The sequence below is a fragment of the Chrysemys picta genome, chromosome 3, assembly GCF_011386835.1.
Source record: "Chrysemys picta bellii isolate R12L10 chromosome 3, ASM1138683v2, whole genome shotgun sequence".
Taxonomy (NCBI): domain Eukaryota; kingdom Metazoa; phylum Chordata; order Testudines; family Emydidae; genus Chrysemys; species Chrysemys picta.
The window spans coordinates 137,749,217-137,767,553 of NC_088793.1; the positions used below are offsets into that span (position 1 = coordinate 137,749,217).

The following is an 18,337-nucleotide window of genomic DNA, read 5'->3' on the forward strand; positions in this document are numbered from 1 at the left end:
CAGTGATTCCTCAGAGAGCGTCTATACCCTCTCACTGGACACTCTCAGAAATTATAAAGTTTGCTGTCTCCAAAGAGACAGTGCACACTCCAGCCTGTTAGGTTCGCTAAGGACTCACTCTTTACTTCGGTGTAATGGCACTGAGATACTTTATAGTAAAACTAAGAATACATTTATTAATAAAAAACAGATTTAAGTGATACCAAGCAAGGATAAAGGAGATAGAAAAGGGTTACAGACAAAACAAAACCAACATCCTTTCTAGTGCCTACAATTTAATTCTAACAAGCTATGTCATTGCCCAGCATCCACATATCAAGCTAACCAGCATCTCCAGCCCTTCCTGGTAGGAGGATCTAATGTTCTCAGAATCAGAGGGTGTTGTCCTCAAGAGCCAGGAAGACTTTCTGGGAGTACTGACTCTGTCCCCAGGTGTGCTCACTACATTATTTCCTCCATTGCTTGTTAGCGTGATTGCTTTGTTTACACGATATGTAAATATACTTTTATAGCCATCAGTTTGTAATCAAGCTGATCACACAGATTAATCCACAGTCCTTTGTCTATGGCAGGCTTGCCTTATGCACTGCTTCCCGAATACATTTTAGGAACATATTTCCAGCACACATAGACAAGCTGTACATAACCACACAGTGCTATTCCTAATCAGCATGTCACCAATTTTATGTGATATTTTACTCAATACACTTTGATAGTATGATAATATTGTATACAATCACTTGATTCAGTTGCATATTTTGGGGTTCAGACCCCCTGTTCTCCACAGGGGTGTCTGGACCCTGATTGTCATGAAAACCTGGTAGGACATGATCAAACTTCAGCAACTCCAGTGTTTTGTGTTAAGTGTTCTTGTAATTGTTTTACTGCATATTAACAAAGGAAACCATGTTTCACCTTCAGTTTAATCTTTCTTCCCTTGGAAGATTCTCTCTGCTGATGAGAGAACTGACTGACAATTGATCCCAGTACTGCAGTTCAAGGGCAAGTCTATTACTGCTAATGTAACAAATCATCATAGTTTGACAATCGGGAGTCTCATCCCAGCCAAACAGTAAGTAAGACACAGACTCAAATCATAATACAAATAGGCTGGTGAAAATTTTCATACCTGACAAACAAGGCAAAGAGAACAGAAGTAACAGTAGCTCAAAGTCAAGTCTCAAGTGCTCACGTTTTGCTATCTGCATTGAGCATTATCAACAGAATTAGGCATGTGAGCTCTATTTCTATTGTTGGTGTTAGCTGGGTGCTGGAATGGGTAAAGTTGTGTTAACCTGGAAGCCATTAGTAACCATCCTCTTTGTTGAGACCATTCTGGTAGGTTCACAGTTGGTTCCTTTAAAGCATCTATCTTAGGTAATTTACATGGAACTCATTGTCTGTCATAGCATGAGTGCCTGACAATCTTTAATATACCGATTGGAGCTAGGGAGGAACCGGATTTTCCCTCATGGGAAATTCCATTTTTGAGGGGGAAGGTTCATTCTAAAATGGAACAAAGCCAAAATATTTTAAAATTTCATGTTAAACCATTTTTTGGGGGGTGGGGGGGAGAGAATGTTTAAGGTCGATCAACATATTTTGTTTCAAGAAAATCAATGTTTCATTCTGACTTTCAGTTTTTAAAATTTTTATATAAAACAAAACATTAAACATTGAAACAAAATTTCATTTCAAAATGGAAAAATTGAAACTCTCCATTCTGAAAAAATTGAGAGTTTGAAATAAAACCACATCAGCATGCACTGTTTTGTTTCCCCATTCCATCCCCCAAAATGCAATTTTGTCAAAGTGTCCACTAAATGTTTTTGATTAATTTCCTGATATAAAAACATTCCCCCCAGAAAATTTCTGATCAGCACTAGAATTTAGCCTCACAAAACCCCTCTGAAGTAGAGAAGTACTAGATAGGGAATTGAGGCACATAGGGACTACGTGACTTGCTCAAAGTCACGGGGAGAACAAGGAATTGAACCTGGGTCTCCCAAGTCCCAATCTAGCACGATAAACACTGGATCATCCCTCCTCACTGCATTTAGTAGGCTGCATGGATTGTATCTTCCTGTTCAGCCTTTCCACTTAAGGAACCTATAAAAATACCTGGAGATTTAAAATACACTCTTATCCAGTGCAATATTGTAATAATAAAAAAGACTGAACATCAAACAAATGTAATTTTTAATCACTTGACTACTTCACTATGAAATGAAATTAAAAAATTCTCATCTATTTTTTTGGTTTGATGCCATTTAACATGGTGTTGGGTGAATGTGTCCCCATGGAACTGAATGTATACTATTATTTCTGAATGTATACTATTATTACTGGGGGGGAGGGATAGCTCAGTGGTTTGAGCATTAGCCTGCTAAACCCAGGGTTGTGAGTTCAATCCTTGAGGGGGCCACTTAGGGATCTGGGGCAAAATCAGTACTTGGTCCTGCCAGTAAAGGCAGGGGCTGGACTCAATGACCTTTCAAGGTCCCTTTCAGTTCCAGGAGATAGGATATCTCCATTAATTTTTAATTTCCCCAAAGCAATAGTCATTCCTATTCTTTACCATTAAGATAAACTCATTTTCCAGAAGTTACACGAATAAAGTGTTCATTCTCAGTTAATGGCTCTTAAGGAAGGTCTGCAGGATTGAATGCTGTGCGCTTTGCTAGTAAAATTGAACCTCCGAGAGCCCATGGATCAAATTCTAGCCAGTTAGAAGCTGGCCCTACAGGGCCAGAGAACAGAACAAGATCTTAGAACTTAACAGACCCATGAAGCAGAACTTTTTAATACAGAAAAACAATTTACCTGGGTCTTCTATAGCTAAATTCTTCGTTAACCACTGAACAATGTCTGAACCTAAGAGGAAAAAAAAATGTTTAGTTTAGTAAGCTTGTACTTTCTATATTCTTCAGTCACAGCTCCATGATACCATAAATGTCCATATAATATATAAAAAGGAACTAATGTTGAGTTTCTCCAGAATCAACTGGACCATTTTATTTTTATAGAACACCCGACAGTTTCAACAAGAGACGCATTATGCAAACTATTCTTTTTTCCAGATCAGGAATACTGATGCACAATTTCATAGTGCAAGAAGCATGTTACTTATCTGACAGTCTACATTTTAAAAAGAATAATAATTGTAAATTTTCAGGGACAAATAAGCAAACATTGTATTACATTCTTGTATTCATGTGTAAAAACAAACAAAACCCTTTATCAAACAAGACTTCAAAAGGGTTAATGCAGCACACATTGTAACTGTGCAGCGCACACACACACACGCGGAACAGCTCAAGTCTGTATTCTTTGTTTTAGGCCATTTTCAAAATCTCTATTTAAAGATGTTACTGAAAACCTAACTCTTTGATTTAATATGTGCTAATAGCGGCTCCATCCAGGAACCTCTCACTTAATCTCTAATCTTTCCATTTTCACTGTAGCAGACCTCTTCTGGTCCTCCATCTTTAATCACCACTTCTATTCTGACACTCCCATCTCTCTCTCTCTCTCTCTCTTCCCCTCACAGACACACATTGTTGGTCCGATCATGTCCCACCAGCAACTCAAATTCTGAGCAACGTCCCAGTAATATCTCAAGCTATCTTTAAAAACTAATTTCTTCACCTATTTTTCCTATATCTAGTTGTTTAAGATCCTGTCACTTCTTCCTATTTTATATCACCCAGGCCCACCTTTTTTTTTTTTTTTCCTTATCCCCACTCTGCAGCACAATTCATCATTTCTCACCATGCGAAGGGTAACCTTCACCTCTCCAGGCTGGAGTTGCTAGAGTCCTCTTTCTTTCCCACCATTCCAATCTTTCTATCCCTTTGATTGCTTCCTTTTCCAAATTTATGTTCCTGTCCTTATTTTCAAGGTCCTACATAAATGTACCCAACCTACATCTCTGCTTTCATATTCCCCTACTCATATTCCCCCCTTTTTCATTCCCTCTCTTCTCCTGCTGCTTTGGGCTTTGCACCTTCATTCCTGCAGTGTGCTATGCTAAAGCCTTCTGCACACAGCATTACCTGAACTATTCCCAGTCTTGTCTGTCACAATGTAAGCTATCCAGTGGGAATTGGCCCATTATAAACACATTTGGCTGTTTAGCTTAAACAAGGGACGGGGTGATTCTCTGAACAACAACAAAGGATACTGACAAACAAATATTTTAAAATAGCAAAAATCAATTTTAAGAAGAAAATCTTTTAAAAACCACCCCACATTTATGTGCATTTCCTGTCTATTCCATGAAAGTTGCTCATGTTACTGTTTCAGTCAAGTGGAGGTACCCAAGATATAATCGGAAGACATAATAAATTACTGTGTCCTTATCAAACCAGCTTGTAAAGGAGCCACCCACTTCACAGCAGAAGTAACATCATTCTTTTTAAAATCTTGGGTTAAGGGCAGGAAGCAATGTAAGACTCCAGATTTACACAAACATTACATAAATCAAAGTAATATTAGAGCAGGGAAAGGACAGTAAGAAAACAATAGTAGGAGATAGTATGGGTTGCTTCTGGCGTTATCCACATAATCTAGCTAGAGGTACAGCAATAAATCTGCAGAAAAAATCCTAAGCCCCACCAACTCCCCAAGAGCTAGTCTCCGAAGCATTTATTAGTGTTAATTGGTAGTAGACTGCAGCAGTTCTCATCCTTTATCATGATTTGGAGCATTTCTTAAGGTCAAAATCCTCCCATGGACCCTAGATATTGACTACTAGTGTCCCAATACAGATGCAACACTTTCCTTTCAGAAACTACTAAAGAGTTTGATTACAACGGAAAGCGATATCAGGGCAGTATTAAACAGACAAGAGGAAATTAGATTCTCTTTCATGTGAGAGGTACAGTTCTATGGTCACATTCACATTGTGTGTCTATGCTGTTCATTTCCTCTCCCTGGATAGGAGAATTGACAATTAATATAAAACCTCCCTTTATTGCCTGCGGTTCCTCCTCCAGCATCCTCCCATTATTTTGCATTTTACCTCTCTACACCTATGTTTTCATCCCCTTTTGATGATGTCTGCACATTTGATCACTGATTTACATCAAACCTCCAAAAGCATCTAGGAAACAACAGTTCTGCATGCTTAGTCATACTTTTCTTTTTGATTGGTCGAAAGTCTCTGGAGCTGTAAAGGCTTATCTAGACTTGAAAAATGCTACCTGTTTTACTACGTTGGGTCTACACTGGTAGGTAGTGCAAGTGCAGATGGTTTTACCTCTACACTATCAAGCCTTGCAGGTCCAATAGAACCAAGTAGGTTTTTAATTAAGATCAGGTCACACTCAATTATTAAAGGTCAATGCACTACTTATTCCTTAACTGAAATACATAGCTGGTATTATGACTTTGTTTTAGGAGATTCAAGATGACCTGTAAAGATTCTGAAGGGTTCTTATTTCCATTTTTGTTTTGTTCCTTTTCTGTACAAAGAACAGACAGGTTAATGGCTTTGGAGACATGTGTGAATAGCTGTGTGTTTTGTATTAACAACGAAGGGGATGTTTAGAAGAAGCTATATTATTTTTTCAACAAGGAATTGGGAGAAGATAAATCACTGTCTGGTATGTCTGAAATTGGTTCTGTTTGGGATTCAAGGATCTAGGTTTTCCTTTTGCTTCATTTAGTTTCAGATCAGACTTATTTTACTAAACTCAGTGTTGCACTGAATTTACATTAGGAGAGAATGAAGAATCAGGATTCATGATACTTAAAAGATTCAGAGGTTTGATGTTGGCAAACTTCCCGAAGTATGAATATATGAAGTATATTCCAAAATATTCAAATGTCGGGGGTCCCCTTTATCATTTTTAAGGACAAAAACCAGAATAAAGTTATTTGGTACCAGTAATCCACCAGTACAGCATAAAGAGAGAGAGACGGGGATGGCTACAAATGAGATTCAGACCGTTAAGAGATGGATGGTACCCAAGTGATCAGATTAATTTTTAGAAAACACTGAGCCTTTCAACTTTTTTCAGGGTTCCATCTTGCTCTTAACTATGAATGAAATCTCCTACAGAACTATTTCCCCGCAGACATACAGTCATGAAGATTTGTACCTGCTACCAAGTGTTATCATTTTTTGAATTGCAGTATGATAATGGATCTTCTTTTATACTAGATACTTCTTTCTCCTAAGTAAATGGTGATGTTTAAAGAGCAGCACTGCAGACTTGTACTTTTTTTTTGTGTGTGTTTCAGTAAAAGGATCCTAGTGACTATCCTCCATCACTATGATGTATTATCACAATGCTGATGGCCTACATAAAGGGGGAAGTTCATGCTGAAGGTCTGCAGAAGAGATACTGATTAGCGGTCTATTGCTTTTCTGTAGCCTCTACTCAGATGTAATCAGAAACGAATATTAGTTGAAGCATTAATGCCTCCTCTTTGAAATTCAAAAAGGTTTGGTTCAAGGGAAGTTAAAGGTTTATTCTATCTGAACTACCTTATGAAACAATTAAAATACAATTGCAAGGTATTCTCTATAGCACCTTAAACAAAGATTTCAAAGCACTTTACAAACATTAAACGAGCTTTTAAAGCCCTTGTGACTTTGATATGATGAGCAAACCCATACTACATATGGGTAAAGTGAGGGAGAGAGGTTAAGAGCCTTGTCCGAGGCCACATAAGAAGTGGGTGGTGGAGCTGGAATGAGAACTTCCAGTCTTCTGCTTTACTCACTACACAAGACATGGGCTCACACAATACATTATAGTGTACAAAGCCATTGTAACTTCATGGCACTGTTTACATATTTGTACAGTATATCAATGTACTCTGGTTTGGGGCATATGGATATGATAGACTTAAACAGAGTTGTTCCAACTATAATTTCTCTCTCTTTTATATAAATAAGGATAGTACAAACAAACCAAAGGTATTTTCCTAGTGCTTTTATTGTAGATAATTATTATCATTAAGCTGCTTCTATTTTACCACATGTATTCACTAAGCTTAACATGTATTTTCCAAGGCCTAGTTGGTAATAATTATATATACTATGCAATCACATTTAATGTGCATATGCGCAGTACTAAATGATTACATAGGAATTCAGTCGTCTTAGAATGCATCATTTCCAAATTATACAGGTCCTACAATCATCCCGTTTGCAGAGAAAACATCTTTACTACTTAGTTAAACTGTGCATTTTGATTGCTATTAGACTTCAGTGGCCAACTTCTTGCTCTCATTTATATTAGTGATTTACTTATCATTGAGAACAGAAGCTGGCCAGAAATATATATTGGACAGATACTCCTACAGTTTAAAAACTCTTAGGCAAGCAGACAGACATACAGATGGAGAGAGCACTTTAAATACACAGTGTGACTTAATTTATACTCATGGGACCACAGTGAAGTCAATAGGGCTGCATACAAATAAATAGGGAAGAATTTGATCCAAATTCTTTGGCTACCATGAAGACTAAATTCTTTAGACAAACCTTTTTAAATCCCATTGACTTCTGTGAGGTAATTCTAAGCCCAGAGATGTCTTGCTACCAATTGGCTAGCAAAATAAACATCAGTAGGTAAGTAACGACATAATAACTTAAATACTTCCCTCCCATGGAAAAATTCAAGAGCAAGGGCAAAAGTAGTCAAACAATATGAGCTTTAGATTGTGAAGTTCCAAACTTCTGATACCTTCAAACCTTCTCTTAGACTCGGCACTGGAAAAGCCTTCTGATTCACACGAACTAAGCACTTTTCTCTGTTCAAATACCTCTTTCTACCCTTCTTTCATGAAATATACCTGCAGTGACAGCCTTACCTCCATATCTGCTCACAACTAAGCTGCTTACATCATATTTGTGCGTGAGCTCTATGGATCAGTGCTCCCATCTTTCTATATGTTCCATACAGTGCTGTGTACATTTATGGTGCTTTTTTAAATAGTTAAAAGAGACAACAGTGATGAGTCAGAGCTATGTAATTCAGAATTGGATCTGGAAGAAGGCACTCCCCAAGTTCAAGCGTGGTCAGATCCGAGCCTGATTCTGAACGATGCCAAATGCCCACTAGTCCCATTCTATTCATATTCTTATACTACAGCCATCCCCATGGTATCCGAGTGCAAAACAGCATTGTTTAAATCTGTTACAAAATTCCTATGCCCCATTGATTCAAATTACATGCACTCAGCACCTCAAGTTCAGGCTAAAAGAAGGAAAATATACAAAAGCATTTTTAGTACGCAATCATATTGATTTGTACTCCCTGTAACAAAATATGTTCCTCTCAGGTTATTAAATTAAAACTACAAACAATTGGTGGCATTACAAAATTGGAAGTTATCAATTCTTCATTCAGGATTACCACACCTTGTGGACAATTTTGTTATTGAAAAGAGCGCTAAAGGAAGTGTTGTCTTAAACAGCTTGTTGTGCAGTTTGTAAGCAATTTTTTTAAATATCTAATCAACAAAATGATCTTAATTCAGTCAGTTGCCTCTGATTTCTGTGCCCTTTCTGAACTGCTTCATTACTTATGCAAATGTGTTCCTAAAATACTGAGAATATCACTATCAGTTCTTATTCATTTAGGGGGTCACGAAGAGAACAAGGTAATAAAACAGCTGGATGCTTTGGAAGGAAAAGAGACACTCTTCTTTTGTATGGTAGTAAATTGAAACGTGGTGGCTGGCAAACATATTAATTCAGATGTTCCTAGACACATACACAGAACACACCCTTCAAGAGTCAGGATTAAAGTTCACAGGTTCAATTGTTCCAAAGCAACAATTCTTTAAAGAGCAAGTACATTCCTTCTTCCTGCCCTTCTGTCCCACCCCCTCCACCTCCATTATCAGCTGGAAGTCCACCTCAAAGAAAAGCCAGTAGGATTTGGTATATGGACAAAAAAAAAGATGGGGAGGATATTCCTGTAGTTAGAGTTAAGTCTAGGACTTGAAATGTGTGACAGAGAAGAGAATTACACTCAGCTCTATCAAGTGATCTTGGTCAAGTTACTTAAGGTACATCTACACTGCAAAGACAATCCCACAGCACCAAGTCTCAGAGCCCAGATCAATTGACTTGGGCTTGCACGGCTAAAAGTAGCAGTGCAGATGTTTCACACTCGGACTGGAGCCTAGTATCTGAGATGCTCCCCCCTCACTGGGGTTTCAGAACCTGGGTTCCAGCCAGAAACCAAACGTTTACACAACACCTCTACCCCGATATAACATGAATTCAGATATAACTCAGTAAAGCAGCACTCCCAGCGGATCAAAGCAAGTTCGATATAACGCGGTTTCACCTATAACTCAGTAAGATTTTTTTGGCTCCCAAGGACAGCGTTATATCGGGGTAGAGGTGTTACTATTTAAAGCCTCACAACTGACTCGGGCTCTAATCCTGGTGGCCATGGGTATTTTATTGCAGTGTAGACATATCCTCAGTCTTTCTGTGCCTTGGTTCCCCCTGTGTAAAATGGGGATAATAGTACTTCCCCATCTCACAGGGGTGTTATAAGGATAAATATATTAAAGATTATAAGGCACTCAGGTGCTACAGCAATGGAGCCATATCAATGATAGATTGATGGCCCAAAAGTCTTGAGCCATTGGCTAATAAGTAAGACAACTCCAAGCTAAAAATCATGAGGAAATCTAGACTGTAAAAGACACAATATTTACAAAGAGCATTATTAAGGAAACAGTAACTGGTTTTGGTTTTATCTTTTAAAATGTGTTGGGGGGAGGGGACTAAAATATTCCAAAGTATGGAAACTCAAATGGACAGTAAGTTGTTAAAAACAACAACAACCTTGTAACCTGTTATAATGACGTGTTGCCTATATTAACAATATAAACCAACATTCTTATTAGAAAGCAAATATAATTTGGAAAGAGGAATTATAATTCCTTCTTAAGAAACAGGGGCCAAGCTAGCATTGAGAGAGAGAGACAGATTGTCAGTGCAATACTCCAAGTAGTTTAAAGCTACAAGTGAGGAAGGAAAATGCTTGCAATTTTACAAATATATGCACCTTTTTGTAGCTGATTTAATACCCGCCTACAATGAAGAATGTAAGGAAAATCCCTGTAATAAAACTATAACAATTATTTTTCCTTGACAGAACTAGCAAGCTGGACTTTAAATCTTGGTAGGTGGGGATGGTGGTGCAGTTAAATTGCTATACTGAATTTTAAAAGCCCAAGAGAAAACTCATCTGCAATACTATAAATTTACAGCAAATGTGGCTAGACAAGACAATGCAACCTATGCAAGCAGGGCCAGCTCTTCCATTTAGGTGACCTAGGCGGTCGCCTAGGGTGCCAGGATTTGGGGGGGCGGCATTTTTGCCACCCTCGGCGGCAATTCGGCGGCGGGGGTCCTTCCGCGCTCTGGGTCTTCGGCCGCAATTCTGTGGCGGGTCCTTCACTCGCTCCCAGACCCGCCGCCGAAGTGCCCCGAAGACCAGGAGGGGCGGAAGGACCCCCCTGCTGCAGAATTGCCGACGACAACCGGAGCGCAGAAAGACCCCCACCTAGGGCGCCAAAAACCTGGCGCCGCTCCTGTATGCAAGCAGAGAACTTTAGAAGAAAGGTTTTACTCTTGAAGGTTTTGAGAATACACATTAAGATTCTTTACAATGTCAAGGTCTGGCTAAGGGAAGGAAATATTGTACCATAAATAAGCTCTTGCTCACACCCTTAGGTGTAAAGGACCTATTTTAGTTAGTTGTAGAAAGGTATCTAATCTTTTTTTATTTTTTAAATGAACTGGCACCCCCCCAAAAATATCCATAATCAAATGAACACACTCATACAATATTTTTTTTCTGTAAAACACACAAATTCAAACATGTGGTCAGTTGTGGCTTCAAGGGACCTGCAGATATCAGTTACTTCAGTTGTCGCAAAATTTTAAGGAAAATCTCTTGATCAAGGAAAAGTTTGATTTCTGGCTGAACTCTTCAGAGACAGCTCTGACACTGATAAAAAGGATTGCAGCAACTTCACAAATATATATGTATGCATGCAGAAAACGTATTTTAGACTAATCTGTATAAAACACAACTAAAAAGCTGTTGATTGCATTTGAAGTTGTGAGCAAGCCTTTACAGCAAGGGTGGGCAAACTTTTTGGCCCTAGGGCTACATCGGGGTTGCGCAACTGTATGAAGGGCTGGGTAGGGAAGGCTGTGCCTCCCCAAATAGCCTGGCCCCCATCCCCTCCCACTTCCTGCCTCCTGACTACCCCCCTCAGAACTCCCAACCCCTCCTGATCCTTGTCCCCTGACCGCCCCCTCCTGAGATCCCCGCCCCCTATCCAACCTCCTGCTCCCTGTCCCCTGACTGCCCTGCCCTATCCACACCTCTGCCCACTAACAGCCCCCCCAGGACTCCCACCCCCTATCCAACTGCCCTCTGGTCCTCGTCCCCTGACCACCCCCTCCTGGGACACCTGCCCCTAACTGCCCCCCCAGAATCCCACCCCTTTATCCAACCCTGCCTGCTCCCTGTCCCCTGACTGCCCTCCCACCCCCTATCTGCATCCCCAATCCCTGACAGGCTCCCTGGGACTCCCACTCCAAGCCCTCCCTGTTCCCCATCCCCTGACCACCCCACCAGAACCTCCCTCCCCCTTACGAGCAGCAGGAGCTCACAGCCGCGACACCCGGCCAGAGCCAGCTATGCTTCCCATGCTGCCCAATGTGAGTGGCGGGCCAGAGTGCAGCCCACGCGACAGCATGGCTGCGGAGGAGGGGGAACAGCGGGGGAGGGGCCGGGGACTAGGCTCCCTGGCTGGGAGCTCAGAGGCCGGGCAGGACGGTCCCACGGGCTGGATGTGGCCCTTGGGCTATAGTTTGCCCACGTCTGCTTTACCAGGATTGTAAACCCACTTCTTTTTATGCAAAGCAGTAATGGGATTAATAAAACCTTACTGACAGGAAAAACTTCAGGGCTGTGTTTATGGAAGAGTACATGGAAACAAACTGACATACTAAATGCCTTACCAATTCTGGAACTTCCCAGAATGTCTCAGCATTTTAGAACATGCCTGTGACGTTATCTGATTAAAATATGACCATATAGATCATTGTTACAACCACTGTTATATATTTGCAGCAAATATTGTACAAAGGTTGTTAAGTGAAGTGTCTATGAAAAGGTTGTTTTGCTGGTTATGATGAGGGTATCTGTAGGCATGTATCATTTTTGTACATGAAGTTAGAAGTATTGGAATATCCACCAGCTTTATGGGGATTGTCTGCCCCATTCTTTGCAGTTCACCCTAATTGAGTGATAATAGCTATCTCCAGGTGGGACACCAATCACAGCCAGATATGCCACATAAGATATCTTCAAAAATGTTATAATTTGCCAGATATGATAATCTTGTTTATATGTGTCATAACTATAAAGGGAAGGGTAACAGCTCTCCTGTGTACAGTACTATAAAATCCCTCCTGGCTAGAGACTCCAAAATCCTTTTACCTGTAAAGGGTTAAGAAGCTCAGGTAACCTGGCTGACACCTGACCCAAAGGACCAATAAGGGGACAAGATACTTTCAAATCTTTGGGGGTGGGTGGGAGGAAGGCTTTTGTTTGTGCTCTTTGTTTGGGAAGTTGTTCGCTCTTGGGACTGAGAGGGACCAGACATCAATCCAGGTTCTCCAAATCTTTCTGAACAAGTCTCTCATATTTCAAACTTGTAAGTAAACAGCCAGGCAAGGCGTGTTAGTTTATCTTTGTTTTCTCAACTTGTAAATGTACCTTTTGCTAGAGTGTTTATCTCTGTTTGCTGTACTTTGAACCTAAGGCTAGAGGGGGGTCCTCTGAGCTCTTTAAGTTTGATTACCCTGTAAAGTTATTTTTCCATCCTGATTTTACAGAGAGGATTTTTACCTTTTTCTTTAATTAAAAGCCTTCTTTTTAAGAACCTGATTGATTTTTCCTTGTTTTTAGATCCAAGGGGGTTGGATCTTGATCCACCAGGAGTTGGTGGGAGAAAGGAGGGGGGATGGTTAATTTCTCCTTGTTTTAAGATCCAAGGGGGTTGGATCTGTATTCACCAGGGAATTGGTGAAGGTCTCTCAAGGCTACCCAGGGAAGGGAATTAGCTTTGGGATGGTGGCAGTGGATCAGATCTAAGCTGGTAGTTAAACTTAGACGTTTTCATGCAGGCCCCCACATTTGTACCCTAAAGTTCAAAGTGGGGAAGCAGCCTTGACAATATGTTTGAATCGCCTTTTTGTATTATGAATAATAGATATGTATGTTTGTATTTCAAACCTGTGCTATGCTTCTGGGTGACACCCCCAGACAGTTTGGGCAGCAGTACTGCCTAGCCTGCTTGATGGCCCATTAAGGCCCATCAGCTATACCACTGACCCATTGAAAGAAGGCAGATACACCTTATGACTCACTAGGCATGCAGGAACATGCCTATGGATAGAACTCTAAGGGCTAGTCTACACTGGCAATGCTAAAGTGCTGCCGCGGCAGCACTTTAATGTGGTTTGTGTGGTCGCGGAGCAGCGCTGGGAGAGAGCTCTCCCAGAGCTCTAAAAAACCCACCTCCATGAGGGGCGTAGATACCAGCACTGGGAGCTCGGCTCGCTCCCAGCACTGGTGCACTGTTTACACTAGCACTTTACAGCGCTGAAACTTGCTGCACTCGGGGGTATTTTTTCACACCCCTGAACTAGAAAGTTGCAGTGCTGTAAATTGCCAGTGTAGACAAGCCCTGAGGCTTCCAAGCCATGTGCTGGGCAGCTTGTGTTTGAAACAAAAGAAGCACAAGCTGCATGGCAAAAGACTAAAAGGCAGCTGCATCCCCTCCATCTGGTCTTCAATCCTGCTTCTTACCTCTGGAGGAACTTTGCTACAAGCTGAAGCTCTGAACAAAGGACTGAATGACCCATCCAAGCTGCGGATGTACTCCAGAGACTTGACTTAAACCAGCAGTTTGTTCCATCACTCCTACAAGCCTGAACCAAGAACTTTGCCATTACTGGATGTAATTCATTACTTTAACCAATTTTAACTCCCCTTTCTTTCCTTTTTATAAATAAACTTTCTGAGTTTAGATCAGGGGTCGGCAACCTATGGTACGCATGCCAAACATGGCACGTGAGCCGATGCTGAGTGGCACGCAGCTTCCTGCTACGATCCCAGCCCCCAGCTCCACTCAGCCCCCCCGCCCACCGCTCTCCCCTGCGGGGGCAGGAGGCAGAAGCTCGCTTATGCGGCAGCCAAGCTTCCCCCTCATCCGCTTCTTCCCCCAGCGGTGCTTTCCTGCCCCTCCTCCTCTCCTTCCCTGCGCCAATCAGCTGATGGCCCTTGCGAGGGGGAGGGGGAGGGGGAAGAGCAGCATCGTGCACACAGCTCCGTAGAGGACGCAGAAAGAGGTAGGGACAGAGCCTGGGGGAAGGGGATGGAACAGGGCATATCCCTTCCAGCCCCCTGCCATGAGCCGCTCAGGGCAGGGGGCTGGGAGCACCCCCACGAGCTGAGCACCCCAGCCTTCTGCCCTGCACCCCCCCACTCCTCTGCCCTGAACCTCCCCCACACCAACACAAACCCATCCCTCTGCCCTGCACCCCCACAGCCCCATCCTCCTGCCCTGAACCCCCACACACACTCAGCCTTCTGCCCTGAACCCCCCCACACCCCAACACACACCCAGCCTTCTACCCTGCACTCCCTACAGCCCCCAGCCCTGATCTCTGAACCCCCCCCACACACACACACCCCAGCCTTCTGCCCTGAACCCCCTCCCCCAGCCCTATGCCCTGACCCCTGAAAAATCCCCCCCCAGGTCTGGGGTCCCAGCCACAGGCCCTGATCATCCCACTGCCGGCCTAGGTGAACAGAACACCAGGCTGGTGGCGTAAGATCAGCATTTTCATTTAATTTTAAATGACACTTCTTAAACATTTTGAAAACCTTTTTTACTTTACATACAATAGCTTAGTTATATAATATAAACTTATAGAAAGAGAGCTTCTAAAAACATTAATGTATTACCGGCACGCGAAACCTTAAATTAGAGTGAATAAATGAAGACTCAGCACACCACTTCTGAAAGGTTGCCGACCCCTGGTTTAGATACTAAAGGATTAGCATCAGTGTGATTTTGGGGTAAGATCTAAGTTATTTATTGACCTTTGGTCCTTTGTGATCAGAAGAACCTATTTTTTGATGAGACTGGTTGTAAAGAACCACTCATCTCTGAACCCAGTGATTTTGGTGGTGATCTAAGAACTGGAATGCCTGAGGAAACTGCCTTTATGGTTTCTTGTTAGCCAGTGTGGTGAAACAGGAGTTTACTTGTGTGGCTAGTTTGATACATCTTATAAAAGAATAACCACCAGTTTTGGGTTGTGTTTGCCCTATTTCTCAGCAGTTCATCCTGAATTTGGCATCTTCAGTTGTGAGCCACTAAGGCACAGTTGCAATGTCAGAAACACGCAATAGCTTAAAAATAATCTAGTTGTGAGGAAATACATTTTATTAAATTTCTGCTAATTTGCTATCAGAACTACAACCTGTCTGACCTTGGAGTAAAGTTGACTGATTATTTCATAGGAGCCAAGATCTAGTTAAAAAAAAACCCTCAAACTATTTGTGATGGGTTGGATCATAGAACCCCCCCGTGGGAGCTGCCACCTGATGTGCCAAGACTACGTCTGCCCCTACTTTCCTGCCTTGTCAGCTCGGGACCCCAGCACCCTGTCTTGCTGAGCCAGACACGCCTGTCTGCTCCAACACAGACCCAGGGTTTGAATTAATTGCCCCCAAAGCCGCAGACCTAAATGAAAGCAGCTTACAGAAGTGTTCTTGTCTTTAACACTCAGGTGCCCAACTCACAATGGGGTCTAAACCCAAATAAATCTGTTTTACCTGTATAAAGTTTATACAGGGTAACCTCATAAATTGTTCGCCCTCTAACACTGATAGAGAGAGATGCACAGCTGTTCTCTTCCCCCCCCCCACCCCCGGTATTAATACATACTGAGTTAATTTATAAGTAAAACGTGATTTTATTAAATACAGAAAGTAGGATTTAAGTGGTTCCAAGTAGTAACAGACAGAACAAAGTGAATTACCAAGCAAAATAAAATAAAACACACAACTCTAAGTCTAATACAGTAATACAATGGAGTACAGATAAAATCTCACCCTGAAAGATGTTTCAATAAGTCTCTTTCACAGACTGGACGCCTTCCTAGTCTGGGCCCAATCCTTTCCCCTGGTACAGCCCTTGTTCCAGCTCAGGTGGTAACTAGGGGATTCCTCATGATGGTTCCTCTTTTCTCTGTTCCACCCACTTATATATCTTTTGCATAAGGCAGGAATCCTTTGTCCCTCTGGGTTTGCCCCCCCACCACACACCTTCTCAATGGAAAGCACCAGGGTAAAGATGGATTCCAGTTCAGGTGACAGATCACTGTAAGACTTCATTACCCACTTGCCAGCACACATGTATACAGGAAGACTTACAGGTAAAACAGAGCCATCTGCAGTCAATTGTCCTGGTTAATGGGAGTCATCAAGATTCCAAACCACCTGGGCCGGTATAACCACTAAGCGAACTAGGCAGCCACCTAGGGTACCAAGATTTGGGGGTGCCAAAAAGCTGTGTCCGGTGTCACGGGAGTCGGCAGGGTGGGAAGCGAGGCCTCTATAACAAACCCACCCCCGCAGCGAGGGGCACCACGCAGGATGGTCAGTGGGAGCCTCCGGCGGAGCAAGGAGAAGACAGACGGCTGGGTGCGGCGACCAGCGTGGCCGAGGGACGGAATCATTGGGGGAAGCAGGACGCGGTCCTGAGCTCACGTGAGCTTCACCCTCCAACGTGCCGCACCTGGGGCCAGGCGCAGCCACCTCCTGGGGCAAGGGAAAGTAAAACTAAACCCCGCATTGCGACGGAGGGGAAAGGGCTGGTGCAGGTGCCACTTCCAAACACCAACCCCCTCCATGGCACTGTGCCAATGCGGGAAGCCAACTCTGATCCCCAGAGAGATCCTTCCCTACTCCCTGGGAGAGCCCGGCTCTGCCCCCCCTTGTACCTGGGTCCCCCCTGGAAGGCAAAGTACTCAGAGCCTGGGAACATTTAAAGACTCTGCGAGCTGAGGTCATTCTCAGCCTCCTCCTCATAGGTTCCCCTGGGCCAGAAGGGACCGTTGTGATCATCTCCTCTGACCCCCTTGTATTAATTCTAATGAACAATTCCACATTATGCAGTATTCATTTTTGAAAGTTTATAATAAGCAATGCTCCAGGGGGAGGGGAGGGGAGGGGAAGAGGGGGCGCAAGGTGGAAGTTTCGCTTAGGGCACAAAATATCCTTGCACTGTCTCTGCAAATCACCATTAATGGCCCACACTTTGCATACTTACAATAGGCCTTCAGAGTTTTATTTCATATTTCTAGTTTTAGATACAAGAGTGGTACAAATAGGATGATCTCACACAGTAGATTATAAACTTTGTAATGCTACCTTACAAGAGACCTTTTGCATGAAGCATATTCCAGTTACATTACCATATTTTCATAAAATCACAGAGTGCAATGTCACACTATTCTAATACTACTAATTCCTAGCTCTTATCACTTTTCATTGTAGATCTCAAAGCCTTTTGCAAAGGAGATAAGTGTCATCCCATTTTCTAGATGGAGAAACTGAGGCACAGAGAGAGGGTGACTTGGCCGGCCAATGGTAGAACCCAGAATAGAACAGAAGCCTTCTCAGTCCCAGTCTAACTCTCCAGCAGACTACACTGCCTCTTGCTAGGGAATGGACGTTTTGGCTGTAATCAGGGCTCTATATAGCCATGACATTCTCCTTAGGGCTCTTGCAGTGTAAATCCTTGAAGGGAAAATAGCCAGCATGCCATTTGTCCCTTCTCATGACAGACTGACGGGCACTATGTTGCTTGCTTGAAGAATGACAGTGACAGACCACTCAAGAGTGTCCTGCATCACATTAATATATGCTGCGTCATCTTCAATGTTTCACCACACTACTGCTTAGTGCAGCAGACACCCAGCAGAACAGTTCATCGTGCAGAATATGCTTTGACAAACTTTACACTGCAAAATAACTCAGCTTTTTTTTTAATTGTACAAGACATTACCAACAGTAAGAGTGTTTTTCACACACTGCTCTCTATGCTTGCTGTGTTTTACTGCTGCCTTCAGCAGTATTATTTTGTTACACCTGCTCAGGTTTGTATATCATGAAAATGTTAAAAAATATTGATACATACAAGGAAATCCTGGTTCGTGATTGGCTGCACTGCATTGTCAACCCAGGTCTATGGGATC

General features: G+C 42.5%; 1 protein-coding gene across 28 annotated transcripts in view; it reads right to left on the reverse strand.

The window, feature by feature from the left end:
• Window positions 1-18,337, reverse strand: part of RGS7 (regulator of G protein signaling 7) — a 448,509-nt gene that overhangs the window by 147,401 nt on the left and 282,771 nt on the right. For 24 of the 28 annotated variants that reach the window (XR_010599787.1, XR_010599786.1, XR_010599788.1 and 21 more), the window contains one exon: window positions 2,824-2,874. The exons of the other annotated variants lie outside the window; for them this stretch is intronic. Coding sequence is in view for 19 of the 24 variants with exons in the window: in XM_065589102.1 (XP_065445174.1) it covers window positions 2,824-2,874 (51 nt within the window). In the remaining 5 variants the exon portion in view is untranslated. The remainder of the gene's footprint in view (window positions 1-2,823; window positions 2,875-18,337) is intronic. 28 annotated transcript variants of the gene reach the window in all.